The sequence below is a fragment of the Dioscorea cayenensis genome, chromosome 4, assembly GCF_009730915.1.
Source record: "Dioscorea cayenensis subsp. rotundata cultivar TDr96_F1 chromosome 4, TDr96_F1_v2_PseudoChromosome.rev07_lg8_w22 25.fasta, whole genome shotgun sequence".
NCBI lineage: Eukaryota > Viridiplantae > Streptophyta > Magnoliopsida > Dioscoreales > Dioscoreaceae > Dioscorea > Dioscorea cayenensis.
The window spans coordinates 5,104,455-5,131,916 of record NC_052474.1 but is presented as its reverse complement, the minus strand read 5'-3'; the positions used below and the strand labels follow the sequence as shown (position 1 = coordinate 5,131,916).

At 34.3% G+C, this 27,462-nt stretch overlaps 6 protein-coding genes across 10 annotated transcripts; 1 reads left to right on the top strand and 5 right to left on the bottom strand.

Annotated features, from left to right (window-relative positions):
• Positions 1 to 52: 52 nt before the first annotated feature.
• Positions 53 to 1,223, top strand: LOC120259126 (thylakoid lumenal 16.5 kDa protein, chloroplastic). Its single transcript, XM_039266667.1, has 4 exons — positions 53 to 399; positions 498 to 637; positions 741 to 813; positions 905 to 1,223. The coding sequence occupies exons 1-4, from the start codon at positions 108 to 110 to the stop codon at positions 1,012 to 1,014; spliced, it is 615 nt and encodes a 204-aa protein (XP_039122601.1). The 5' UTR covers positions 53 to 107; the 3' UTR covers positions 1,015 to 1,223.
• LOC120259125 (putative L-ascorbate peroxidase 6) lies at positions 1,056 to 4,992 on the bottom strand. Of its 5 annotated transcripts, none has more exons than XM_039266663.1 (11): positions 4,798 to 4,992; positions 4,518 to 4,611; positions 4,289 to 4,416; positions 4,076 to 4,146; positions 3,796 to 3,838; positions 3,622 to 3,718; positions 3,332 to 3,415; positions 2,582 to 2,703; positions 1,838 to 1,904; positions 1,635 to 1,760; positions 1,056 to 1,541 (listed from the first exon to the last, which is right to left on the bottom strand). In XM_039266663.1, exons 1-10 carry the CDS (start codon positions 4,925 to 4,927, stop codon positions 1,658 to 1,660), a joined length of 939 nt encoding a protein of 312 aa, XP_039122597.1. In that variant the 5' UTR covers positions 4,928 to 4,992; the 3' UTR covers positions 1,056 to 1,541; positions 1,635 to 1,657. The 5 variants fall into 5 exon arrangements, with proteins under 5 accessions (XP_039122597.1, XP_039122598.1, XP_039122595.1 ...); XM_039266664.1 differs by having other exon boundaries at positions 1,056 to 1,511; XM_039266661.1 differs by having other exon boundaries at positions 1,056 to 1,760.
• Positions 4,993 to 7,285: 2,293 nt separating this feature from the next.
• LOC120259229 (probable calcium-binding protein CML41) lies at positions 7,286 to 8,208 on the bottom strand. Its single transcript, XM_039266800.1, has one exon. It carries the CDS (start codon positions 8,108 to 8,110, stop codon positions 7,535 to 7,537), a length of 576 nt encoding a protein of 191 aa, XP_039122734.1. The 5' UTR covers positions 8,111 to 8,208; the 3' UTR covers positions 7,286 to 7,534.
• Positions 8,209 to 9,874: 1,666 nt separating this feature from the next.
• Positions 9,875 to 15,606, bottom strand: LOC120259325 (TBC1 domain family member 13). Its single transcript, XM_039266908.1, has 9 exons — positions 15,304 to 15,606; positions 15,095 to 15,187; positions 14,891 to 14,995; positions 14,656 to 14,808; positions 12,424 to 12,522; positions 11,717 to 11,845; positions 11,175 to 11,354; positions 10,389 to 10,505; positions 9,875 to 10,254 (listed from the first exon to the last, which is right to left on the bottom strand). The coding sequence occupies exons 1-9, from the start codon at positions 15,589 to 15,591 to the stop codon at positions 10,090 to 10,092; spliced, it is 1,329 nt and encodes a 442-aa protein (XP_039122842.1). The 5' UTR covers positions 15,592 to 15,606; the 3' UTR covers positions 9,875 to 10,089.
• Positions 15,607 to 16,750: 1,144 nt separating this feature from the next.
• Positions 16,751 to 22,985, bottom strand: LOC120258859 (GPI transamidase component PIG-S). Its single transcript, XM_039266311.1, has 12 exons — positions 22,224 to 22,985; positions 21,750 to 21,831; positions 21,532 to 21,621; positions 20,964 to 21,037; positions 20,353 to 20,437; positions 20,178 to 20,267; positions 19,397 to 19,527; positions 18,153 to 18,234; positions 17,993 to 18,040; positions 17,391 to 17,463; positions 17,183 to 17,286; positions 16,751 to 17,090 (listed from the first exon to the last, which is right to left on the bottom strand). The coding sequence occupies exons 1-12, from the start codon at positions 22,955 to 22,957 to the stop codon at positions 16,989 to 16,991; spliced, it is 1,695 nt and encodes a 564-aa protein (XP_039122245.1). The 5' UTR covers positions 22,958 to 22,985; the 3' UTR covers positions 16,751 to 16,988.
• Positions 22,986 to 24,418: 1,433 nt separating this feature from the next.
• Positions 24,419 to 26,787, bottom strand: LOC120258088 (non-specific lipid transfer protein GPI-anchored 1). Its single transcript, XM_039265434.1, has 3 exons — positions 26,335 to 26,787; positions 24,965 to 25,024; positions 24,419 to 24,857 (listed from the first exon to the last, which is right to left on the bottom strand). Exons 1-3 carry the CDS (start codon positions 26,684 to 26,686, stop codon positions 24,730 to 24,732), a joined length of 540 nt encoding a protein of 179 aa, XP_039121368.1. The 5' UTR covers positions 26,687 to 26,787; the 3' UTR covers positions 24,419 to 24,729.
• Between the last annotated feature and the right edge of the window lie 675 nt (positions 26,788 to 27,462).

Genomic DNA, 27,462 nt, shown 5'->3' with positions numbered 1-27,462 from the left:
GCAAAAGCGAATAACCAACCAACCAACCAACGATTGCCGATTGGTCATCTTATCCTTGGGACATTGAGGGAGAAAGATAGTGAGTGAGGCCTTAGAGAAAAAGAAAAATGGCAGTTGCTCGTGCTCCACCGCTCATCATAACCTCATCTCCTCAACCCGCCACAATCCCAACCAGAAAACAAACTTCCAATGATCCTCCTCCCTTCATCCTCCTCAGCCGCCGGCATTGCTTCACCGCCCTCACCCTCTCAATCTCCGCCACCAACCTCTTCTTCCCTCTCGCCAAAGCAGCCATCCTCGAAGCCGACGATGACGAGGAGCTCCTGGAGCGAGTCAAAAAGGATAGACAAAAGAGAATCCAACGCCAGGGTGTTATCAACTCCTCTAAATTAGAAACCGGTCATTATTTATTTATTTATTATTATTATTCAATGAGTTCATTCACTCATTGTTATTTGTTACTACTGTACCTGTCTCATTCTACCATTTGGTAGCAGGATATCTTCAAGATGTTATTTACAAGCTGAGCAAAGTTGGACAAGCTATTGAGAAAAGTGATCTCTCAACTGCTAACTCAGTTCTAGGCTCAAACACTAATGCTGACTGGGTACAAAATGCCAGTTCTGCTTTCACCAAGGTGAGTTTCATCCTGTTTTTATTGCTTATATCTTCAATAAAATGCTTGTTTTTATGGTTTATGGTTTTAACTGTTAAGCTTGGTTTTTGGATTCCATTCTCAGCTTAGTTCTAGTCCTGAAGAGAAAACTCAGGTGGATGCCTTCCTATCATCATTATCATCTCTGTTTTCATCAGGTGCAGGACTAATGAGAATATGATGTCAAGTGATTTATAACAAACTTATAAACGGGATAACTCAACTCATTTTCTTTTGCTTTGTTTCCAGTGGCTAAACAGGATGTTGAATCCTCCAAAGTGGCGTTTGTGTCCTCTGCTACTGCATTGGAGAAATGGATTAGCTTAACTGGTTTGGTTGGCCAGCTCAAAGGTCTCTGACTGGAAGCCTAAACCATGAAATTACACTTGCCTTTCTTGTATTTTTTGTTTCCTTGTTTTTTTTTTCATTTCTTTTTATGGTGATCAATACTTCATTCTACCACATATATCTCTTGTGTGCAAAACGCCATTGAGCTGTTTTGCAAATTCGGATTTTCATATGATTTCAGGAGTCTAAACAACAATTGAGTGATCATCCAGATCAAATATATCGCATTGTCATTATATTTATCTAGCAAGTTTAATTTGTGCTAGATACGAGCTTAAAACAATGTATATTAACTTGGAACTACATAGAATTTGCAAGATCAAGCTTATTTAAGCTTGTAATTTGAATTAAATGGATGCGCCAAAGTATTAAATCCTTTAATATTTTGTTAAAGACATACTAACTTGGTCATTCTTCTTTCACCTGTATTTTGTTTCTCAAACACGCCCAGCATTCTGTAACTTTTCTGCTTAATCTGGCTTCTACTAACTCAAAGAGCAGCAGGTGCCTGCATCATAAGTTTAACTGCATTCGGAAACTATAAACAACAAAATTGAATGTGAGATATCCAGGATCTGTGTTGGCAGTGTTACTGGCTAGTTCATTTAAACATGCAAAATGAGTTACAAACCTCCATTGAAGTATTGATTTTATTCATATATTCCTCCAGGAAGCACCTGAATTAACAAGTTTAGCATATGCATTTTTGAAGTCATTGAAGAACCTTGCTTCATCATCTGCATAAATTGAAATCCACCTGCAGACAGGGAAAATCTGCTTGGAATGAACGTTTCCATGCTAAATTTGGTAAATAATAAGAAATTGCAGAGAAACCTTGAACATTCATCATCTTCTACAAGTGCTCGATCTGAAGGAAGGCCTATCATGCTCGACATACCATCTGTACAAGTACAAGAGATCTTTAATGAATTTGTGGTTTATCCACTATGGCCATAATTTTATAAATATACACAACTCCTGTATGATTGAAGCAGCACATGAGAAATAAGCAAGATTTTTTATAGAAATATTGAAATGCAAAATGTCAGTAATAATTATGCACGAATGTTCAAGAAAGAACAATTCATAAGTTATCTGGTGATGCTTGTGCTGGAGATACAAATAAGTAGAATTGGCTGTAGAAAACTCAAACTTACACTTTCAAAGCTGAAACAAAACTTGTATGAATAATGGGAAGTTATGCCCATGTTAAACAAATATTTAAACAGAAGTGCCCTCATTTCTCAGACCATGATCTACAAATTCTAAATCAAGAAAAAGGTACGGAAAAAAAATTTAAAGGAAACTTGAATTAATTTTTTTAGAATTCTTCAGAACTTATGCGAAACAACTAGAAGAATAATCTTTTTTCCTTTTGAAACTTGCACAAGAGAAGCTAAGTAGGTCATGAGCGAGAATAAGTCAAGAAAAGCTGAATTTGATATATATACTCATTGCATTATCACCTCACTACCTCAGCCTAGAAAATGCAACTGAATTAGATTCATCTAGTTATCATTTAAGCAATAATTAGATTGACAAATGCATGATGAACCGAATAAATCATGGACCATTCACCTGAAGATGCCCATGGTTTTTCAATGAGTATCTTAAAGTAGGAATTGTCAAAAATGTTGGGGTTTCCAAAACCTTTGCTCCCTAGGGTATGTGCTCCAGACAGAGCAACAAGTTCTTGAGTTCTGGAATGACAAACAAAGTTCAATAAATTTAGTAATAGAAACAAGATAGAAGATAAACAGAAAATGTGTAATCGGTGATATAATACACAATTGTTTGCTAGACATTTTTTTGACTTGATGGCATGATGCATTAATTTATATCAAGTCTAAATACGTATTTATCTATCAATTTAGCCGATATGTTCATGTTTTTAAAGGAAATATATATTATAGTAACTAATAGTCCAATGTTGGTCAAGTTCAGAAAATATGGATATGATCATATAAACCTGTGTCTCTCAACCTATTAGTTTTTAGTTTTGGGGTCGAATCAGGCTTGCTTGGTACAAGGTTGCTTTGCATCTAATATGGCATTAGAGCTTGGTTTTGGAATATATTTTGAAATCTTATCCTAAAAATAACACCACAACAAATAAGGATAGTACATGAAAATAAAAACAAAATAGTGTATGGGGTTCAGGCTGGTCTTGGTGGAAGTGAGCCAACACAATGCTAGTATTTCTCACAAATATCTGATGTTAGCATGCCACATTCCATTTTATCCAAATTCCCTTTTGCTACCACTTGTAATGGCATAATTCTTGATAAAAGAAAAGTTAGTAAAGTTGCCATGAGAATAAATACTTACGAGAAGCCTTTCCTCAAGAAGCATCTCTTTAGATCAGACGCATCAAGTGTTTCTTCAGGTAGTCTTCCCTGAGGATCTGGTTCTCTGAAAGACAAGTGAGAAGCCTGTCAGCACCGAGAACAATCTTCAAAGACTATCATCCCACAAAATGCATCCACATGTATACACAAAATTATCTACAAAAAAAGTAATACAGACCATTTTAAAGAAAGTCAGTTAACTTGCAGTTTCGAATAAGGTATAGAATGATGAGTCTTCAGCATAATTAATTTAATGATGTGAAGTTGCACCTTGTATCAAGTCTGCCTAATTTAATAGGAATGGCAGGACCACCACATAGTGAGACTGCTTCTGCACCTGCAACTGAAATCAAGTCTGCCCAAGATACTGCAAAAGAAAGCACATGAAAGGTAGGCAGCTAATGATTCAGTAAAGCAAAAAACATATATGATATATGTATGTACCATGCTGGATATCATCAATTTCTCGCTTTGCTTTATCTAAAATCTAAGAAACAAGCATCAAACATCAAAGAGGTCAGTAATATTTAAACACTACGTGAAAGAAGTAAAACCCAAGCCTAAACAACATCAAACAATTGTAAGATTGTATCTAATTACCGCGCGCACCAGTATATGCTTATGAAAATACAAGATGTCCATGCAAGAATACTATCTTGCACACAAACTTGTGAATGGTAATTCTATTGAGTGAGGAATTGCAAAAGAAAGGGGGCAAAGGAACCTTTATGGCTTTACTAAGACCAGCATTCTCAGGTCTATCAAGTTCATATACAATTGAACCATTCATCCCCCCTGCAGCAATTTATAGGCGGAGAATTTATTAAAGAAAAACTAGTATTTGCCTTATTAAAAAGGAAAAAAAATTGAGAAACAAACAAGAATGTAAAGATCTCTATTCCATTAATATATTCAACATTCACTAAACAAATGAAACCTGAATTATCAGACAAATTGAATGTTCCTGCATCATGGAAAGCAAGGCGAAGAATTGCGGCCGCCTTCGATTTTGACAGAACTTTCCTTACCCCACTTTGAATTACTGATAAGTCACTTGCTTCTGACCTTACCATGTCAATGAAAGGACATATAAAATGTTTAAGCATGCATAACAACCCCAACAATAACAACAACAACAACAACAAGGATCAAGAAGCAAGACTTACGCTTGTGCCCATTCTTGTGGAGATTGTATAAAAGGCACTGCCAACATAAACAAAAGCTCCCTCCTTTGACATGAATAAGAAAAACCAACACCATCTGCATTGAATATGAACAATGAACTGGTTTATATGTCCAGTGGAGACTATCAGTTGTTTCAATCACAAGTGTGCATTCACTACAATTATTTAATTGAATAACATTATTTAAGAATCTCTGATATATATATATATATATATATTCCTATCCTATGTGATCAGATGAGGAGCAAGAATTAATACTCACTAGTAGTAATGGAAGGAGGGGAGATATGGGGATGAACATTTCTGGCTCTGTTATCATGGCGTGAATCAATCAGCTGTTGAGCTAACCTGAAGTCCGACACGATAACCAACTGCCTCATTGGCACAGCCATCTCCTAATTCTAGTTAGTCTTCTTCTTCTTCTTCTTCTTCTTCTCTCTCTCGCCTAGTTAATTTACTTGTGAGGAGAGAGGATAAGATACTAGAAGGTGATATTTTAATATTTTAATTTCTAAAAAATCAAGGCATCTATCAATCACTTTCCAATTTTATGGATGTATATCTCAACTGATAACTTATATTCTTAATTAATTTAAGTCTTGTTACAGTAAAGATTATAATGTGTGGAATTAAGTAGAGATTTTTTATGAAAAGTATTATGTAAGTGTAGATTTTTTTTTTTTAAACAAAATATAAATGGACCACATATTTTGGAACTGGAAACTATTTAATTTGGAAGAAGAATGAAATACTAGTTATTCTATATTTTTTTATAAATTTTATAGTTTTATTTTAAAAAATCAAAAATAAATATTTTGTCATTAAATTAATTATAGGTTTCAAGTAGTTTTTTTTAAAAAAAAAGATTTTATGAAGATGAGGCCGGCTTTTAAATGTATTGGTCTTTTGGAACTTTGATACGAATGAAAATTTAAATGTATTTTAAATGAAAAAATTAAAATAAATGTACCAAAACAGTACGACGAGTTTTACCTCTAAAACAATAAGAATAGTTTGAAGTTGAGAGTTAGTGACTATCTTTACTAAAATAAAATAAAATAAAATAATAATCCCAAAGGTGCATTGGAAGGCTGGCCTAAGCATTTATTTTGTAATTTCCAGTATATAAAGCAGCTAAAAATAACAAATATAATATTATTAGTGCAACCGCACTATTTATTGGCATGATTTGACACCTGCACTCGAGTGATGCTAAGCTAAAGTCGACAAAAGATAATCGATGACGCTGACAAACATTATGACATGACGAGGAGACTTGGAGCTGCAAAGCAAACATCTCGAAGATCTTGATGGGATTTATTTTTTTAGTAAGTCTCTCAATACTGGAGGATATTATCTCGAAGGTCTTGGTGGAATTATTCTTGAAACATGAAGACAAGATCATATCAAGCACCATACTTGAGAGATATGATTGAAGACTAAATATGGTGGAGCTTAATTAAAGAAAGATCTATTCATGGTGTGAATGAAGACTAATTGAAGATATGATTTGAAGAATCCTCGATGAAGATTGATTGAAGTCCATTAACTGCAAGAGATTTGAGGACCAAACTTGGGTGAATCGAAGATCAAGTTTGGAGAATCTTTCGAAGACCAAACTTGGAAGATTGAAGACTAAGTTTGGCAAGTTTCATGAAGACGCACAGGGACGTGCGCCTTTGCGAGGGGACTCGCGTGATGAGGAACCCGAGGAGGTAGGCCGCTTTCGGGCAATCGGGATCGAGAGATTTGGTCGCATCGACTCGGACTAAGCATGACCGGGAGGTTGATGGGTCTTGAGGTCGTCCGCAACATAATCAGAACTCAGTCAAGTCAGCAGTCAGGGCCATGTTGCAATTCATGTTACAACAGGAATTGCAACAGCTAATTTTGACAGGTTTTTAAATTAGTAGCCGTGGAGATTCTAAAAGAGGTATGTGCTATATTTGAGACGTTGAGGCGTCTATATAAGCTACCTTGCTCGTAGATTGTATGTGTGACTCTTGGGTGACTCTTTGAGGAGAGTGTGTGAGCACCAGACAATCTAGAAAGGGTAGTGATCTTTATTGTTGAGAGTATGAGTGACAAGTGTTTGTACTTATCTAATTTTACCTATTTTAGTGGATTGTTTATCTCCGGGCTTGGCCCCAGATATAGGTGAGCGGACGCCGAACTGGGTTATCAACGTTGTGTGTCTCTTTGTGTTTGTTTGTGTGCTCTTTCTTTATTGGTTTGTGTGAGACTTCTATAAGTGCTCAAGTGTTATTTAATATCCACAAATCACACCGGAGGAACTAACAAATATAATATATCTGACATCGACTTTGTTGTGAAAAACTTTAGTGTGATAATTTAAAAAATGTGAATTCAAATTCCACTTGACACATGATATTAATGGATGGTTAATTGTGAGTATAAATTTATAACCTGAACGCTCAACACAGAACAGATTGAATGATCAATTCTTGATTTATGGCCATACTCTCTGTTGCACTTGTAAAAAATAAAATAAAATCACAAATAGGAGTAGTTCAGTTGATACACTGTATTTTCAATGAGGAAGGATTTGTACACTGTATGTTTATTTTTATTTTTTTTCATCTTTTGAGAGTAATGTGGAGTGACAAACCAACTTGATTCAAACCTTGACCATTGACTTGAGCGGACTATAAAGTATATATAGATATACACATAAAAAAGATTTGCTTAAAAAATTAAAAGAAAGCAAGGCAACAAAAACAAAGTGGACGGATGGCTCCACACATAACTCATTCATTAATAAATCATTCATCTCACATACTTCCCCACATTGATCATTACAAAACCTCAAACTACTCGCAAACTTCTCCAAAACTCACTAGAATAACTGCATGCCAAAGTACCCAGCAATGACTCTCTTCTTCTTCTTCTTCTTCTACTACTACGTACTACTACTACAACTAGCTCCTACTCCAAAAACTAATGAAGCAAAGAAAGAAAGAAGCCGATCAAAGTTTCAATTAATTCATCATCCGGTGGAACTCATTGAAGTCAAGCACACCATTACCATCCAAATCATAAGCACGTATCATGGCCGCACACTCTTCATAGGACCGAACATCACCGAGACGGCTCAGCATGCGCTGCAACCCATCAGCCGTGATACAACCAGCTCCTTTCTCGGCCACAAACATCTCAAAAGCCCTTCTAAGATCCTCATCCCCAGCAACACTCCCCCTCTCTGACTCAACCAACCGAACAAAGTCTTCATAATCCATCAACCCATCTCCGTCCATGTCAAAGTCCCTCATCACAGCCTCAGCAGCCTCAGAAGACACCTCGTCACCAGCCCAACAAAGGAACGACTTAAGCTCTTCACTAGAGATCTTTCCATCCCCGTCCACGTCAAAGCGCCTGAACGCTTCACGGAACTCGTTGGCTCGTCGGCTGTTCCTGCGCTCAAGATGAGTGCATGGTGCTGTGGAGCTGCTGCTGCTGTTGCTACTCTTGGGGTGGCGGAGTTTGTGAAGACTTAGCTTCAACGCTTTGTTGGAGAACCACTTTGATGATTTGGGTGCACTGGTGCTGCTTGCCATGCTATCTCTTTGTCTCCGGTGTATTTTTTTTTTTGTGTGTGTGTGTCTCTCTCTCTCTCTCTTTATATTTGAGTGTTTGAGTGTTTGAGTGTTTGAGTGAGTGGATGGTTTGCTGGTATAAATAGAGATGCATGAAATGAGTTGGAAGTTGCATGGGGGCTTCCACTTCAGAATCTAGCAGCTTTTCAGTAAAACGGGAGATAGATAGTGACCGGGAATCCGTGCCCGTCTTGGGTTTTGCCTGGAAAGAACAACTATATAATGTGAGGTGAGGTCTTATTTAGTGCTAGTGTCTCTTTTTTTGAAGATTGGGAAAAAAAAGGGTGGTTTGGAATTCATTCATGTTTTCATCATAGGAGGATAAACGTACGTAATGTAATGAGTAGTAAAGTTTTGGGAGGAATGAGAGAAGCAGTGTGTTTCCTATCCTACTTCCTTATAGTTCCTTAGCATGAGAAAATGAAGAACAATGTGGCAACGTTTTAATACAGAAATAACTTTCTGAATCTAGGAGAAAATATTCCATTCTGATTGATGGTAAATGGTGTATGTTTTGTTTTCTTCTGTTTTTGTTTCCTTTGATATTTTTTTGTCAGTATATATTTAGTACTATAATATAGTGTTAACAAGGAATAAAAACTTTATTATTATACTATAGATACTCAATACTAAGTTGAGTAGGTGCTTGTGGTGATGAACCTTTTTCTTTAATGTTTGAGGGGAAAATAAATAATATATTAAAGCCATAGAGTGAGTTTTCTGAAAATAGTAAAAGAGAAACTAATGTATGTTGTGAGCTCATTCTCAGAATCTAAAGTACTTGAGGACGCCAACGTTTTAGAAATGCTTGGAAACTTCACACCTGGACATGGTAGGCTCATGTTTTGGAAGATTCTTAATACTAGAAATATATTTTATTTATTATTATTATTTTGGTTGTTTGCTACTTTTTGTGGGAAATTTCATTTCATTTCATTCTTTTCATGTTTTCGTTCGTCCTCATGAAGGTATTTGCCTTTTGTTACCTAACCATTGAACATATTGCTTCATTTTTTTTTATTGCATTCGTTTTAATTATTAATAATAGTTTCAACATGAATCACCCATTAATTATTTAAAACCAAGTGTCCTAAATTCCGAATTAAGCTTTTCAACCTTTTGTTTATAATGAGTTGATGAGTTTTAAATTATTTATTTGCATATAAATTATAAAATGCTGCAAAATAATTTGTACTAAATTTATCCACGGATGATGTTTATAAATTATGAGTGTTTACACAGCTGTATTTCCCCATATTTTATTGCATATCAACAAACAAAGAAAGACCCATTCACTGTAGTTCTGATCCTCGCCAGCTACAACCTAATACCTATTCACTAGTGTTGTAGTATCCCAAGCAACCTCAACCTATTCAATGTTTATGCCTGCTTCTATTTGCTGACATAATGCATCAATTATAGTACTGCAGATGTTCAATGCTTCCCAAAGTGTCCATCATAATGAAATATTAAATTATAAATTTGAACCAAGGCCTGAAAAAATTTTAAAACCTGCAATCACACCAACCTCGTCTCTCACGCCAGTCAGTCAACACACATCAGTTTGCTGCGACTGAAGCGTTGATTAACGCTTATTTTATTATTACTTTTTTAAAATACCAAAATAATAGCCTGCTAATTTAAGAAAAACCTATTTGATGCAAAATGATTCAGATTTTATCCGCATGATAGGACGGGTATCCCACGCCAAGTATGAAGTTCTTGTTCAACAGCCAATCACCATTCATTATAAATCCGGTTCACATAAACTTAAGATTTGCAATCATAACAAACAAGCAAAATTACTCAGATAAAATATGTAGGACTACAAGAGAAAGAAACACACAAACTGAAACTTTGCTTCAATGGGCATTTACAAGTAGAAAATTTTTTACAACTCATACTTGAAGGCTAAGGAAACATAAATGGGGCATGAAAATTCAGCCGGAAGAGGACCCACGTAGCTTGTTTGCAACATAAAGGAGGTGGCTAATGTTTGTTGAGGGATACTTCTGCAATAACTTGAGATTGGATGTGAAATCACCCGCCAAAAGACGTCTGCGAACAAGGATGAGCATTGCACAGCATATCCTAAGTAGCGTTTCCTGCAACAATGGCAATAATCCAAGTGATGTATGTTTACTATTTATCGACCATGTGATCTGGGATTTGTAAAGCAAACCAAGTTTACGAGCACGGCAAGAACAAAATATTAATGCAGCAGACACTAATTTCTCACCTGGGGGCCTTCAGGATCACTTAAAAGTGTGTCCCAGATTTGGAGGCTGTCAGCGAAGTTGAATTCTTGAGTCAATAACAAAGTAATCCATCTAAATGCATAGAACTGGGGATTGACCTGCAATGTTGATTTAAAGGCAAAATATAAAAATTAACAAGAAATATAGAATCAAAATATGAGAACTATTCCATGCACTTGAGTGTGTGTTTGGGTAAAGCGATGTGAGTGGTTGCGGATTGAGAAAATGATGGGATATGCCTACATCCCAATATATTTTCAAAACTTGGCTCATATTCCTCATCCATCTATATCCATCAAACTAAACACAATAGAATATAAATCCACTTCTCCATATTATTCAGATGAAACACAATTTTGCATCCCCCATCCTTTCATATTACCAGCCCTACATATCCTCATCCAAGAGATGAAGAAGCGCAATTGTGCGTATCTGTTGACTATAGAATATTTTCCTCCCGAATGAACATCTAAAGGTCAGTTACAAAAAGTTATCTCCAATTCATCTTTTTTGCCAAACATCATCACATCATTTACATTCTTTAGCATCTGATTTTTTTTGTCACCTTCATCACTGCACCCTCTCTTTTGCTCTTTCCACCGCAACGTGATGAATGGCTATTTTTAAGTCTAAGAGATTTAGGTGATTAAAAAAAAAAATTAGCACCTAGAGAGAAAACTATGAGTTCCCAAATTTTCTCCCCAAGAAGAATAAATCTGATTGTCTTATAAATGTAAAATAAGGTAACTAGTTCCCAAATCTCTTACTTTTGTAGTGATCTCTAGATGGCGCCAAAGTTCTCCATCATGCTTCTTTAGAAGTTGCGATAACTTTGTAATGGTAGAACGAATGCCAACAACACTGTTATCCAGTTTCTGGCAGAAATTGTCCCTGAATCCACTCAACAACTCGACGAAACAAAAAAATGAATCTGCTTCCGCAGCAGCCTGTGAAAAAGTGAGCAAGGGCACCAAAAAATTGAATGAGAAAACAAATGTGCATAACTTGAAAATAGCATATACAGGAGAGTAGAAAGTAATACTTTTGTGCAGATATTTGACTTAGCAAGACTACTAGTGTGGAAATCTCAAGAAAAACTTGCAGGACAAAGTATTTAAACAAATATAAATTACAATTATTTGTGAGATATATCTGTTTATTGCTAAACTTATATATTACATGCGTACAGCAAGTCAACTGAAAAATCAAGGAGCTATTAACTTGGGCTTTGTTCCATAATAGAGGTAAATTCAGGAAATAAAAGATATATTAAATGCATAAGATAAAGAAGATTTTGAACAATACATACAGCATTATTCTCATCGGGATCATTCCGAAAGACATAGAACAAAGGTGCCAACACTTCATTCATCCCTTGGACATATCTAATGCCTGGATTTAACTTTGCGAAGACGATCAGTATATTCTTCAATGATTCCTGAAAATGTTCAAGAAAGAGACTGTAATTGGATTTAAAGAATCGCAAAAATGGTAAGAAACTGGGGAAAAAAGTCAATCTAAAATTTCAACTGTCCCATTTTTTCTTTGAATATATCTTATGATAAACATAATATTTCCTCGCAATACTTTCCTACGTCCATACCACAATAGGCCAACCCTTTGATCATTATTATCTTTTACAATTTTAATTTCAATCAATATAAATATGTGAATAAACAATCTCATAAATTTTTAAATCATCATGCACAAACAGTCAAGAATGAGAACTCACTAAATTTACTGCTTTTATTATGTTGTCATCACATGCATTTAAATAATCATATATCCCCAAACTTTGTCAAATTGGATTATTTACATCTTTATAGATAAACCAATTGAAACCATAAAAGAAAGAATTAATTAAAGGATTAAACTAATGCATTACAGATGGATTGTGGTATGGAAATTAAAAAATTGTATGCAGTATAATTGATCAATCAAAAGCTTGAAATATTGTTGAAAATAAATTTAACGTTTGGATTATAGCTTTCTAGTTTACCAGGAACAAAAAATTACCTGGTTAGACTTTGCAAATGAAGAATCACCAGAGAAAAAGTGCATATCTGGGTGTGTACGCTTTACATCACGGTCTATCTGCTCTATGATCTCAGTATCCTGCAAATGGCATAATTCAACATATTTATACAATATGCAACATCTTCTTTATCTCTTGAGAAGGTATAGAATGTAAGTCACCTCTTTAGACAGACTATTTTGACACACATACAAACACATTTCCACACAGACACAAACACACATCAGTAAAATTTATATTATCAGGTTTACATAAAACCAAATGGTAATTCTTAATTATCAGTGACAACACCACAAAGATAAATGAAAGCTTAAATTACTCAAGTCCCAAAGTAGAAAATACCAGTAATTATATAGTTATCTAATAGTAAGCTAGTCCTCTCATTCAAACTCATATTCGGTTTATATGCTAAATATTAAGAATACCGCTGGGCAGATTCTTCTAAGGACCAAAGAGAAGTAAACAACTCAATATTTGCAGACAATAGCTGGTTAAGTATTTTGTATCACTGACGAAGTGTAGAATCTGTGATCACAACTCACAAGATAGCAAGCATGACAAAGATGGTGAGGAGGATTTCTTTTGCTTTAATAAAGTGATTAAACAATCATACGCAAATATAAATAAACTAAAATGAAGAAATTCTTGTATTATCTTAATCGAAATATTTTCTCTTAAGGAATATCTAACATGGAAAATCCTTTCATTCTAATTAAAATTACTGACTTTTTTGTTCATATATAACATTTCTAAGTACTAAGAAAACAGAAAATGAGTAACTGAGTAACAAGGAAATGTCTACCGCATGCTTTTAGTTTTTTGTGCATTACAAATTTAGAATGATATGTAACTTGGGTATATTAATATGGTATGAAAAAGCTGTAATACTAAACGAACTTAAGCGAGATAGGTTCTCTTAAGTGTTTGCTGTAAAAGATAAATATATATATATATATGTGTGTGTGTGTGTGTGTGTGTTCTCGGGAATGTGAATATGCAAATTACAGGATGACTCACAAAAAATAAAGGTCTTGTGGCAGAGCAATTTAATCAATTTTCTTGTACGGGAAAATTTTGTGGCACATATTTGATAATTATAATGTTAAAAATATGATGAAAAGCATATCATCAGAATTATTTCAATGCAGGTGACTTGTTTTCAATGATTAATTTCAAATCATTTAAATATTTCAGGGATTTAGGTATAATAGGTTTTAGGTTTTGTTTTCAATTGGTTTCAACCAACATGTAATAGATATTCACATTCCTAGAAAATGGGGCTTGAGTAATAATACAGGCACCAACAACTCAACAGGTGAGGTTTCCAAGCATGGATCAGTAGATAATAAGAGATTAAGAAAAAAATACATGGTTGCAAAAAGGAATAATTAATAGGTAAAGTATAAAAATAATGCATACACAAGGTTCAAGGCTTATATGCATGCCTTTCAATCATCATAAAAAGCAATAGTAAAGGACACTGTAATAGAAAAGATAACATGAGGATAGAACCAGGTCGGCAAGAATTTCAAGGAATTAATGTTTGTGGTCAAGGATATGGTGCAAGGCAAATAATGGATAGGCCATACAAGACTACTGCCAATAGACAGAAAGGATAACTAGGATAAGTGTAACAAAGGAGAAGTGCAATAACTAAAAAGACACCACAAATATATATTGACAGTCATATTGCACAGATGAACATAGGGATGATAAAAATGACAAAGGGATGTTCATCAAAGTTAGCAATCTCTGTGGAGGAAAGAAGGAAAGCATTCGGCATGATAAAGTGCATGGTCTACAAAGTAGTGCCATTAAAGTAGGTAGCATGCAGTAAGGTATTCATTAGTTTGGTGCCTGATATGAAAGCACTAGCAATGCAACCAAGATCTACACAACCATCCAACAGGAAATGATGAATGAAAAGGAATTGGAATTGCCAAATTTTCAGCCAACACAAACATGACCCATTTTCAATGTATTTTGGTTGAGAGCTATTGGCGGGCCAGTTTCCAACTCTGGCTTTAAGATTACACAATTAGACTGTTTCAATTTTTTATTGCAATCTGAAAGGAAATTACTTCTGTTTAACGGATAGAGAAGAAAATTATGGAATGCCCTAGCTTATCAAGGAATAGTTACAAAAGTCCTGCAGGAAAAAAAATAGAATGCTCCAAACAGAGAGAATAAAAATTGATTCTTAAAATCTATACCTGGAAGAATTGGTTCCAAACACTAGTCTTTCCAAGACTCAAAGGGTGCTCTCCGTGAGTTATCTCTGATCTCGCGAGCATCCCACTACCTTCAGCTCCCAACTCCTCGCTTTTCGCACCAACAGACTCCGCCATCCTTCGTGTGACTTCTGACTGACTAGCAACCAAAAACTTCAGGCACAATACAACAACATATAGGAACTATACAAGTACCCAACCATGAAGAAGAACTTACTGGGTTCACCAAGAATTCATCTTTAAAAGCTTTATACTGAGACCTTTTCTTCTCCAATTCATGCATCCACAAGCTACGATCATTTGGCAAATAGCCCAGCAGAAGCTGTTTAAATCCAGGATAAATAAATAAAAATCAAAGAAATCAAGACCCCGTTACCAGCACCAAATCCCACCAAGAGAGAAATTATCAACAGAATAAAACCTTCCAAATGGTCGGCCGAATCCCAGCCCCATCATGGATGCCCTGCGACGCCAATCTCCGCAATTCCACAATATTTATCACCCTCTTAGATAGCTGATGAGAATAGTCACCACCGAAAATCATAAAACTTAAAAAACAAACCCCCAAAAAATGCTCAAAGAGATCTCGACCTAAAAAAATCCAAAAAACACTAAAATCAACAGATGGACCTCAGAGAGAAGCTGGGACTGGCGGGAGATCTCCTCAGGAGAGAAGCAAGGGGATCCATGGTCATCCTTTGGAGGAAAATCGATCACAGGAGGTGCGGGAGGCGGCGGAGGTGGAGGAGGAGATGGAGCTTGAGGTGGAGGAGGAGGAGGCGGCGGCGGCGTGGGTTTGGGAATTTGGGGCTCCGGCTTGACGGAGGAGGAGAGCGTGGAAGTGGAGGAAGACCAAAGGGAACTGTTGAGCCAGTCCGGCACGCCCTTCTTTCCCATCTCGGATCCGCTTTCAGGCATCGGACATCGCCGATGTTCAAGTGTCAGGCCCGTTTTTATAAGTTCCAACGACGAGAACAAAGGGTCTTTTCGTAAATTGGATACCTACCTGACCTGACGTGGCTATTTTCGAACACGGAAAGAGGTTCTACCCTAGTTCTGTTATTAATTTTTTTTTTTTTAAGGTTAAGATTAAATTCTAAAACAAAAATATATACAATACAATAGTGAATATGATAACTTTATTTTTATAGTTTCATTTTAGGATAAATTTTTATTTAAGTAAAAAACCAATGATTAGTTCGAGTCTCTGGATTATAATTTATATTATGGTCCCACATTTTTTTTTAGTAATTGTGTAAGCAATACCTCTCATTCTCCTTTCCAGAATTACACTTCTGTACTTATTTAATAAATTATATTTTTAATAATGATGAACATATAATAGTGTTATCTATGGAAAATAGAAAAGATGTGCGAATAGATAGAAGGTAAAAATGATCTCTCAATCGCTATAGTCCAATATGTCCCATTTTTATGTATTATATTTAAAATTAATATTCATAATTAATATTTTTTTTATAACTTAAAATAATTGATAATGCTTACCACAAAATTATCCAAGACTTACACCTCTTTTGTAATAAAATGATAATATGATATCATTTAGATCTTATCAACTCAAACTAATGCCATTTGAGTCCAAAGTTATATCAAAATATAGTTTTAATAAAATTTGTTTATATAATTGTGTATGTTGGCACATTAATTTTAAAATTTTGGTAACATTTTGATATAAGTCAGAGATTGAAAAGTAATTATTTTTTAATCAAAGTTCTAAAAAATTGTTATTTATTTTGTTTAATTTATTTTAACATATAAGTTTAATTTGTTCATCAGCCTTAAATGCCTGATCAAATTGCCTAACTTCTGCCTCCCAATTTCAAATTTTCCTAATTTATATATTAGTTTTATAAGGTTGTGACTTTCACATAGTGTAACCAACTATTATTTATTATTTGAAAATATACATTTTCCTTTTACTAAATAAACTACATATTTTTTTAATTAATTCTGGTCCCCTTGGAAACAAAAGTGGTTTATTTTAATCCCAAAATTAGGTGCAGACAGGCTTGCAAGAGAGAGCCTCTGAAGCAAACCAAATGGTTGAGATGCAAGAGACGCAAGAGTGCCATAATTCAAGTTCAAGGTGAGGAAAAGACAATGTATGTCCGATAAGCTTAAAATCTCTGATCGGATCTGAATAATACCAATAAATCAATTGCATCTAAGTTACGGATACAACATCGTCTAACATACGGTGATGAAATCCTAAAATATCAATTATGTGCGATGTATCCGAAACATGGACCTGATTAGAAAAGAGTGACCCGAATAAATAAGAAACATCGGACCAGTTAGGCGATAGACGCTAAATATTTTGCTCGCTCCCTCTTATATCTCGTCAGCTCTTTCTTTGCCGCTATGAGCACTTGCAATGACACCGGCACGAAAAATGGCTGTCAGAGCATCAAATTGCCAAGAAAGTAAGGTAGGAACATTATGGATTCATATGAAAGAATGGTAGCTGTTTGTTAAGGAATGTACTAACCATGTAAATTGCAATGGTGTGCTCGAAGGAGGAATAACTGATTGACATGATAGATGGATGGTAAAAGGCATCCTCTGCTAAAGCCCTCGCATTTCTAGATGAAACTAATGTGCACAGAGAAGAAAGAATTAGTGAAGATGCACCTCAGTAGTGTTTGAACAATATATATATATATGTAATATTGTGTTGGATATCTTATAACAAGTACCAGCTGAAGCATTGTATATCTTATGAGAGACGTAGTTTTGAGCTAGACTTGCAACCTCAACTGAAAGCTTAACCTGAATGAACAGTGTTAGTTGGGACAATTTAAAAGTGATTATGTCTCTAGATGGGATGGTATTCAAAGTGCAATAATCAAAGAAAGTTACAAGTTAATATTCTTAACTACCATAGCCCATCTACTAATTTGAAATAGTTAAAAAAATCATAAAATGTAAACGCAAAGAGGAAAAAAAAAAACCTCAGACATAACAATCCTTATGGAGCTGAAGAAGATCTGTTTGGATGCTAAAAAGTTTCAGACTTATTTGGAAATACGCACTATACATTACGCACAAGCATACATTGCCTGTTAAGCAAAAGTGTGAGTTTATTATTACAGAATTCTCTAAACCTACAAAAAGCTTCAGAGAAAGTTAGATTGGTGTAATCATAGCCAGTTGATATTGAAGTATGGGGTTCAAATAAGGTGGAATGAGAAAAGTAATTAATTTGCTTATGAAATCATTAGCATCCAAAGGCATGCCATGTATTATGTATATGCTTCTCTGAAGTTACAAGGAGCAGTTAGTGTCCTCAGCATCATACCTGTTTTCCAATTTCATCCATGATTATCATCCTTGGAAGTGACTTAACCTGTAGGATAGCATCAGTTACAACCCGGAAATTGGAACAAAGTGATCAACTAATAGTCTAATACTTAATCATAACAATTGTTGCAGAGTGAGTTGAGAAACAGAATAACTACCAGTTTCGAAAGAGAATCAAGTGTAGAGGCACATGAAAGTAGATTCAGATATGTATGGCGTCTATGTAGCACATCCAACTCCCTGAAGAATGGAAATAGCAAGCTATTACGTAGCTACTCAGCATCCAAACAACAAATGGTGAAATACCTATACTCACTATTATCTTACTTTTGTTTAAAAAGGCAGAGTGATCAAAATCGATATAATTCATGCTATTCATACAAAAGAAATCTGGGTATGTAAAGGATCAAAGCTCTGAGATGGTATAAATAAATTAAAATTGATCATTTATAAAATCATTCTCTTACAAGCATGGACCTACACCTAAATCATCAAATAAGTTGTTCACAGAAAAAGATGCTGCACAATTCACTTTTTACTCCCTTCAGTCAGCTCTAGCTCCTTTTCTTCTCACAGCCATAAATACATGCTAAGTGATCAAATAAAAGACAATTTTGTCAGTAATAGTGCAATACAAATACAAATGGTAGTATTCATCACTGCATTTCCTTTTCACTGCACTTATTAATCAACTCTTCATAAAGATAGATGCTCAGGATATTCTCAACTGTTCACTGTTCAGTGATAAGGTGGTTCAATGTAAGATGGATGAATAAAAGGTCTCTGTGCCTTGGCATGGGGTTAGGAGAATGAATGTGAAAAGGATGTCCAATGGAACCTAAGTTACCTAACAACCCAAAATATCAACTGAACTACAAACTGGGAATTCAGGTATTAAAGATGATGTTTGTAGAGTTAAGATTAAGGGAGTAAGGTACATTGTGAAGAAAGTACCAGCAGCAGTGACCTAATTAGAAATAGAATTGTCTCCAGATTTTTATTTATTTATTTATTTATTTATTTTGAACAAAAGAGCACAAAGCTCAAAAAAAGAAAAAACAACAATCAAAAGTAGAAATTCCTCAGAGAACAGAGGTCTTCAAGCCAGCAAGGACGATCCAATCCTAGGAAGAAGCGGGTTACTTGGTGTTGCAAGAAACCTTAAGGAGATAGGAGGTTGGGTGGAGCTTGTAAAAAAAAAAAAACAGTGCTCTAGTAGCACCATGTGAAAGGTGGAGCAAGATGCCTAGGTTGGCAAATTAAGCAAAGATAATTTATTTTGTCATTAGTAAGGTTATTACCCAACAGACTTTCTGCACCTAAGCATCTATCATAACGTGTTCTTTAAAATTATGAACATTTTATTGCACCGTAAAAACCAAAGGTGAACAGAAACCTTTACCATGCCGTAAAGCCCTTTGGAGTAGCTAAAAATTTTGTCACGCCTATCTCAGCATCATCAAGATTATTGGATCTAAGACCAAATAAAACTCGAAGTTGCCCTACAAAAACTTGAAATATTTTTTGAAGATCCTGCACCAAATGAATGCAAGTCAGTTAAGCAATATTCTAAACAATTCTTTTGTCATGAAATCAGGCACTACCAATTAACAGAAGCACTTCACAAAAAAATTTGTTTCCCAATATCTGCTTTTAATGAAATGAATCAATTGGTATCAATACTATCAAAAATGTCTTTTCCTAACATAGAGAGCTTGACTATTTCCTCTTGACTACTTTTGGGATTAAGAACACTACAGACAAGTGATGATGCAATTCCAATTCTTTATCTTATCTGAACAAAATTTTAGTTGTGCAAAACCTATTACATAGAAAAGCCATTCTATAAACTTCACCAGTTCTAATTAGCGAAGGAAGAAAATTGGTAGAAAATGTTGATTATCTAATAGTTGAGGTTTTATCTCAGAATATTATCTTATCCTAGAGTTTATATTGATTTAATTTATTAGTTGTTTGTTATCTTTAGTTATTATCTTAGACTTAATGCTTTTATGGAAATAATTTCATGGCTATATTCTTTGCATTAAGATGGGATTTATTTTATTTATGCCTATCAAAAAACAATGGAAAACATTGAAACTTTAATCGCGAAAAATGTGTATGGACAACAGAACTAGAAAAGGCACAAGATTTTATTGGCAAAATGAAACTATTATTTATACCTCAGTTGAAATTATGTGTTTGCCAAAATGAGGCTTTTGCACATTTCTAGAACTCTCTGGTGGGTTCCAAACAACTACTCCTCCCCACATCTATAAAGAACAAAAGCTGAAGCTCTGTAAATAAAAAAAAAAAATCAGTCAAAAGATTTTAGAATTTACAAACCACTTAACTAACCGGAGATACAAAACTATTGGTCTGAGAAGTCTCTCCATTTGGAAATTGTAACACAAGAGGCCATTCTGTTGCGGAGGGAACATAGCTAGGGACACAAAAAGTAAACGTCAATATTTGGCTGTAGAGGCTATAAATGAAATGCCCATTCTTTACAATTAATTCATAAAACCAGTTCAAAGCAATTGTAGAAATACTGGTAAAACAACCATCTCAGTATCTGTCCCTTGTGGATGGAAACATTCTGCTTCAGATAAATAGTCTTCTTACAGAAAGTACTTTCAAGTGCATGGTGCCATCATCAAATTTATTCATCACCACTAAATAATCTATTCACTTAGTCAACTATATAAATGGAAGTTTTCCATTTTAATGTTCCAGCACATAGAGACTAGGTTTCACAAAAGTATAGAGTTCAAAACACATTAAGAGAGGATTGGTGTAACATAAGAGCTGATAAAAGTTCATAATCCTTAACCTATTAAACTTCAAATGATTATAGAGTTTAACCTTGGGATATAAATATCATTGAAAAAATCAAGCAGTACCCAAATGATTATAGATATAACTAGAGCAATGAATTATGATGGAGAATTTCAGATGAAAGAATATACACCACAAATTGTAGAACCTTTGATCTTCCTGGAGCAGCAATAGATGTATCTAAATGCCACTCATTTGAATTTACCTGTTAATTTCCAACAATTGTTAGCATACAGATAAAAAAAATCCCAATAACAAATAATCACATTTAGCTGTCAGTAACACTCTGAAGTCTACTAACGTTAATTATGGTTTTATTCTGAAATATGAGTCAAGGATAAAATAGACCGGTAAAAAGAACAAATGAAAATTTTGCCTTAAGAAATTGAAAAATTAGACATGCTCAAAAAAAAATTTCATTAGACCAAAGAAAACTCAAATGTCTACTACATGAAATGCATAGAATTCCACTAGGGCCATGGAAGCAATCTCTGTCATCCTGGGGCGAGGGCGGAGGCTACAGCCATGTCCATTGGAAAGGACAAGACAGAATGCTTGAGACAAGCTGCAATTAACAGTATCTCCATTGCTAGATCAGACAACTCAAACATTTAGGTATTTATTGTCTTGGTTTAACATGTTCAGAAAATAATATCGTAATACAGCACCAATAACTTAATAGGAGGATATGGAACATACAAAGAAAGGAAGAGCACTTGTGCTTAAGGCGTAGCCACGCAAACTGTCATCCCAATTAGAAATTGATGACTTAGGAGCATGGTATAGAACCTGCAAATTAACAATGTAGAATCAGAAAAAAATGATATTTCTCATATATGACAACTGAAGATAAAACAGGTAACTAAACTAAAATACTTCCAAGTGTACACAGTTAAGAATGAAGACAAGAATACAACCTGACTTTCCACAGTGATATTTGCAATAGGTGCCAGTGACTCCAGTATGGGAGCCAATACTCTATCTGCCTTCTGGATATTCCTGGGAATATGATAAATAACATTCAAATGTTTTAAACTTTGAATTTCTCAACACAAAAGATCACAACATAATTTATCTCATCCAGTTCTTAATGTGGTATAAAGAACAAGTATAACAGCTTTATATTGGCGCATCATCTCTTATCGCAAATAACCCACACCATAATTGAGCAATCCATCAACACCTGCATTCATTAACTAACTCACCCAGACAAACAAACACTTGAACAATTTCTACCGGTACCACCACATATGCAAAGTACTACCACAATCTACAGATGAATAAATGAACAGGCAAAACAAAATAATGTACAAGCATTATCAACAAAGTTCATTAAATCATCATATCAAGAAGCCAAAGACATGAAAAGGACAAAAGCAATGAACTCTTACCAATCATAAACCCCATCACTAGGATCAGCATTCAACAAGCTAAATGAAAGCACAAGGCTACCATCTGACCCAACCGGCAATGCGTCCCCTTCCTCACCACCCACCATTTCCCCATCCTCCCTCCCTCCGTTAACAAAATACTTCCAGAAAACACCGGCAATCACCCTCGCCACCTCACTATCCTCCACCAAGCCCACAACCCACGCGTGCCTATGCTTCCCTACCACAACCTTCGCATTCCCCTTCACCGCCCTCTCGACCACCACAACCGTGTAAACACTCGCATCCACCATCCCCAGCAGAAAGGCATCCATTGCTTCGTCATCGGAAAGATCCAGACTTTCAAGCCCTTCGCCCGAATGAGCAGAGATAGAGACAGACACTTGGCTCTTGGTTCTGGACTGAAGGTCGAGTGTGATGAGATCGCTGATGCGATGAGAATCGGTGGAATCGATCGGATGGGAACGGAGGAAGAGGACGTGGAGAAGAGTCGGGATCGGAGGACGTAGGGAGTGAAGGTGAGAAGAGAGGAAGGAGATGGAGGAGAAGGGGAGCGGCGAACGATAGATCTCTGTGGATTTGTAGAAGATGGGAAGAAACACAAGTCCGGAGAGGAGGATTGAGAGCGTTACCAGGAGGCGCTTCGTTCCGGGTTTCGTGGTTCTCACGGAGAGGGCCGAAGGAGAAGAAGAAGGGGCCAAGATGGGATCAGCAGCGGTCTCCTGCTCCGCCATTGATGAAGCTGCGCTAGTTTGGGGTCTAACGCAGTGAAGTATTTGGATAATGATCGTGGGCTGTTAGCGTTGATAAATAAGTGGCCTGGGTCACGTAAGGCCCATGGACCTAATCACCACCCTTGTATTTAATAACTATGTATATTTCAATTCAATTTTTTAAACAGAAAAAAATAATATGATATTTATATCTTGTTTTAATAAATTAATATTTAAAATAACATTTTTTTGGGGCCGAATCCACCGTAGAAATGAAAATCAATCTGTATATATATATATATATATTAAACAATTAATATTGTAAAAATACTATTCAATGATCCCTCTCAGGAGTAGTCATAGTCTCTCACCCTCCAATGTTACAGGACAAATTTATTATTGTGTAGTTATGTCCCTGATATATCATTTTAAGTGTACATGACTGTTTGTTATTGTCCCTCATATTAACTCGACCATATAATATGTTAAACCACTATAGTTAATATATATAGGGAGAGGGGGGGGCAGGGGGCGGTCGCCCCCACTATCGCCGGCGGACCCCTCTTCCCCCCTCTCTCCCTTTTTACTCAGGGACGGAGGAAGAGGGTGAACCCCTCTCTTCCCTAGCGAAACCTCTCCTCTCTCTCTCTCTCTCTCTCTCTCTCTTTCTCTCTCTCTCATTTTATTTTTATTTTAAAAAATCAAATTTATACAAATTAATCCTTATTATCTAAAATATAATAATTTTTAAAAATTTATTTACAAAAATTTATTCTTTAATCTATTGCTTTATCTAGATATCTGTTTCACTCTCTCGAGTTTTATTTTTATTTTAAAAAAATCAAATTTTATACAAATTAATCCTTATTATCTAAAACATAATAATTTTTTAAAAATATATTTACAAAAATTTATTTTTTAATCTATTACTTTATCTATATATATATTTTAAAATCTATGTTTTAATTTTTGATTTTCACAAATTAATTTATATAATATATAAAATTATATTTTTAAGTAGAATTTTTTTCAAAATTTATTATTTAACAACTAATTTTTATAATTTAAACTATAAATTAACTTATAAATAAAATTTAAAAAATTTTATTAATTGAATTTAAAAAAAAAATCGCCCCCTACTTTATAGTTTCTGGCTCCGCCACTATATATATATATATATATATATATATAATATCTCTTTGACGATTTCTTGGAGCGCGACCCTTGTCGCCATTGTCCCAAACAAAAAAAAAATAGCAATTAAAGTTTGAGCGGTTTGATTGTATTTAGAAAAGCTCTGGTTTGATTATTTGATTTTTAAGACCTCTGTTCAGTTACCAAACCGAAAGATTGGCCATTGGAAAATTCAGTTTCATTAAGTTTTTTTAATAAATAACCACAATTTTGTTTAAAAGAAGAGTAATCTTACAAGTCAAAATGAGAAAAAACAAAGAACCATAGTCTAACTTAACAAGGAGACAGTTAAATAAGACCTCCAGGTCCAGTAGTGATGAATGTAAGGAATAGGATTACAAGAGTTACAGAGTAGAAATAGCAAACAAGACACCATTTGGTTTGATTATAACTGAACTAACTGAAGGGGAAAATAAGGATGCTCAAGAAACAACCTGAAAATTTGCAAGACACAAATCTGGTGATCAAATGCAGAAATAATTTAACATACTCGATGCATTCTGCATTGTAAACATAAAACCTCTTGATAGCAACAAAAAAACTAATCCAAATTTAAAATGAAAACAATGGTCCAGAATAGCAGATAACTAAAACACCACTCATAAGATGGACAAAAGCATAGAGGAGGCCACAACAGTGACCAAAGCAACAACAAGCAGGATGTGATCTATGATTCCTGCGGATGAGGCTGGGACTGCACTTGTGGAACTACTGGTTGAACTGGAAGCTGCACACACATCATTAAAAGCATCCAAAATAACCACCATTAAGTAATGCACAATCACTTCAATTCTATTTAGCTATTAATAATTAATAAAAGATAGCATTATTGACCTTTGGTGGCATTGGTGAAGATAGCAGCGTCTGTTGAGTTTGGAGATAGCTTTAGAAGCTCTGTTATAACAAAGAGAAAACATTGATGAGAACAAAACATTGATAAACAGACCTACATCATACACAGTTATAAGTTTACACTATATCAATATTTATAGATCATATACCATTATTTTCCTTTTTTTGCAAAGAATCCCCACTCTGAACTTTATTGTTTACGATGTATGAGACCACTAAATCAAGCTTTTCAACCAAAAAAAAACCTTTAATTCTATTTTTATCAGTTAACCATTAATAAGGGTATTTTTGGGTATTTTTATTTATTTATAAAAAAAAATTAAAAAGTATGTATGACTACACACAAATCAAAAGTTTGATATTTAATACTGTGCCCTTATCTGTGACACAGGATTTGAGCTATAAATCTGCACCCATAACTCATGACCCATTACTATCACCGTGTTTGGTGAGAGTTGAATTCAAACTCTTAAATCTTTATATATCCTTTGTTATAGTGAGGCTAATTAATACCATTGGATTATAAATCTTTTATCGTTTTTAACATAACTCACAAGATAAATATTTTTAAAAGAACATCATCCACATATATTTTTTAAATAATTATTTTATAAAAATTAATAAATTTTATATTTTTAAAAAAAAATATAAATCCAATTTTTTTAAAAAAAAATTAACAAATTTCTATTTACAATATTATTTATTCATCACGCTAACAAGGCTCGAAAAAATCTAAATTTTTTTAAACAACAAAAAAAAACTCGACAGGAAAATGACTGAACAACATAAATTAAGCATTTATTTTCATATATATCCAAACATAGCTTACTATAGAATCTCCATAAATTTAAAAATCTAAGTTCAATTGCCTTTCTACGTTAATATTTTTAAAAATAAATGAAATTGTATAAAAAAAATCTAATTCTTTGCATTAGAAAAAAATAAAATAAAACCACTTTGATCCAAAATATATATATATATATATAGCTCTAGGTGTCTTTGTAACTCTTAAAAGCATTTTTTCCTATAAACTCGATATATATACATATATATATATATATATATAATACTTTCACACATATTTTAAAAAAAAATTAAAATCAATCTAAACCACTATAAATACTCTAATAAGAGTGGTTTATTCACCTCTTATTTTAAAAACCATAAATCTGTCTAGATTAACTGCAACTCGAAGACATATACACATCTAAGTATATATGTATTCTGACAAGGTGACAAGTCACTATATATATATATATATATATATATATTTTCTAACATATACCAAAACTCTTATATATCATGCATGAAATCAAATGATAGAAAAAAAGTTAAAAATAAAGATGACATACTAGGGCAGTCAGAGAGAGAAGCATTGGCAAGTTTACAAGCAGCAGGGAGCTGCAGGAGCCTGCCAAACTGAAGTCCAAGTGACGTGACCGACTGCGAGCCACTATGCGTTTGCTGAATAATAAAACACAAACAAACCGGTTCTTTCCCTTTTATGTCCGTCACCGAACTACAACAATCCTCGCTCGGTGTATCCTTCTTCGCAGTCGCATATTCCAAACACCCCATCAACTTTTGGAAATCATTAGAACACTTTGTTGCCAATGGGTCATCACTCATCACCACCCCCATGCACATCATCATCAAAAACAAAGCTCTAAACAAACAAGAAGAACAGGAAGAAGAAGAAGCCATTTGATTAATTGTGATATTCTATCAGTAAAGATAACTACTATACTCTTTCAACTTTAAAAGAGATGGGAGTTTGTTTGTTTGTTTTTATAAGTATAAGAAGGGAAGAGATGGATTTATGAAGGCATTGAATTGGGCTGTGGAAAAGGTTGATAAGGTTTTGGGCACAAGTGGCTTTGAAAGGCTGTCTGCTTTATGAGTGTTTAATGCTGAGTAGGTGGTTGGTAGGAGTGCGCAATGGATGGAAACCAACCACTTGAGAATGGGTTTTTTGTTTTGGCATTAATGTGTTCTCATGTCTTTTATATTTGGCCATGTGTAGTAGAGTATACGTATATAATTATAATCCCCTGTTTGTTTTTTTAGTTGTCACATTTTAGAGCTATTTTTTATTTTTTTATTTATCATATTAAAAATTTTGTGCAGTATTAAATATTTTTTTTGTTAAATTTATCCTTTAATTTAATGTATTTGTACAATTTTTAATAAATCACAATTAATTAAGCATTAAATTATATATTCAATTAGTGAGATTTTCCATAGGAGTAATTTTAAAAAGTAATGAAATTTTTTATAAAATATAAGTAACTAATTAGTTTTAAATAATTTTTTTTAATTGTTATAAATTAAGTAAATATGACAGGTAAAAAAAAGTACGGAGAGAGTATTATTACTTTTTATTTTATTTTTTTATGCATTAATGTTCTTGTCTGATGGAGTTATTAATGAGCAGCGGATAGCTAGGTTGGAATTTAAGATAGACGCAAGGAATTAATTAA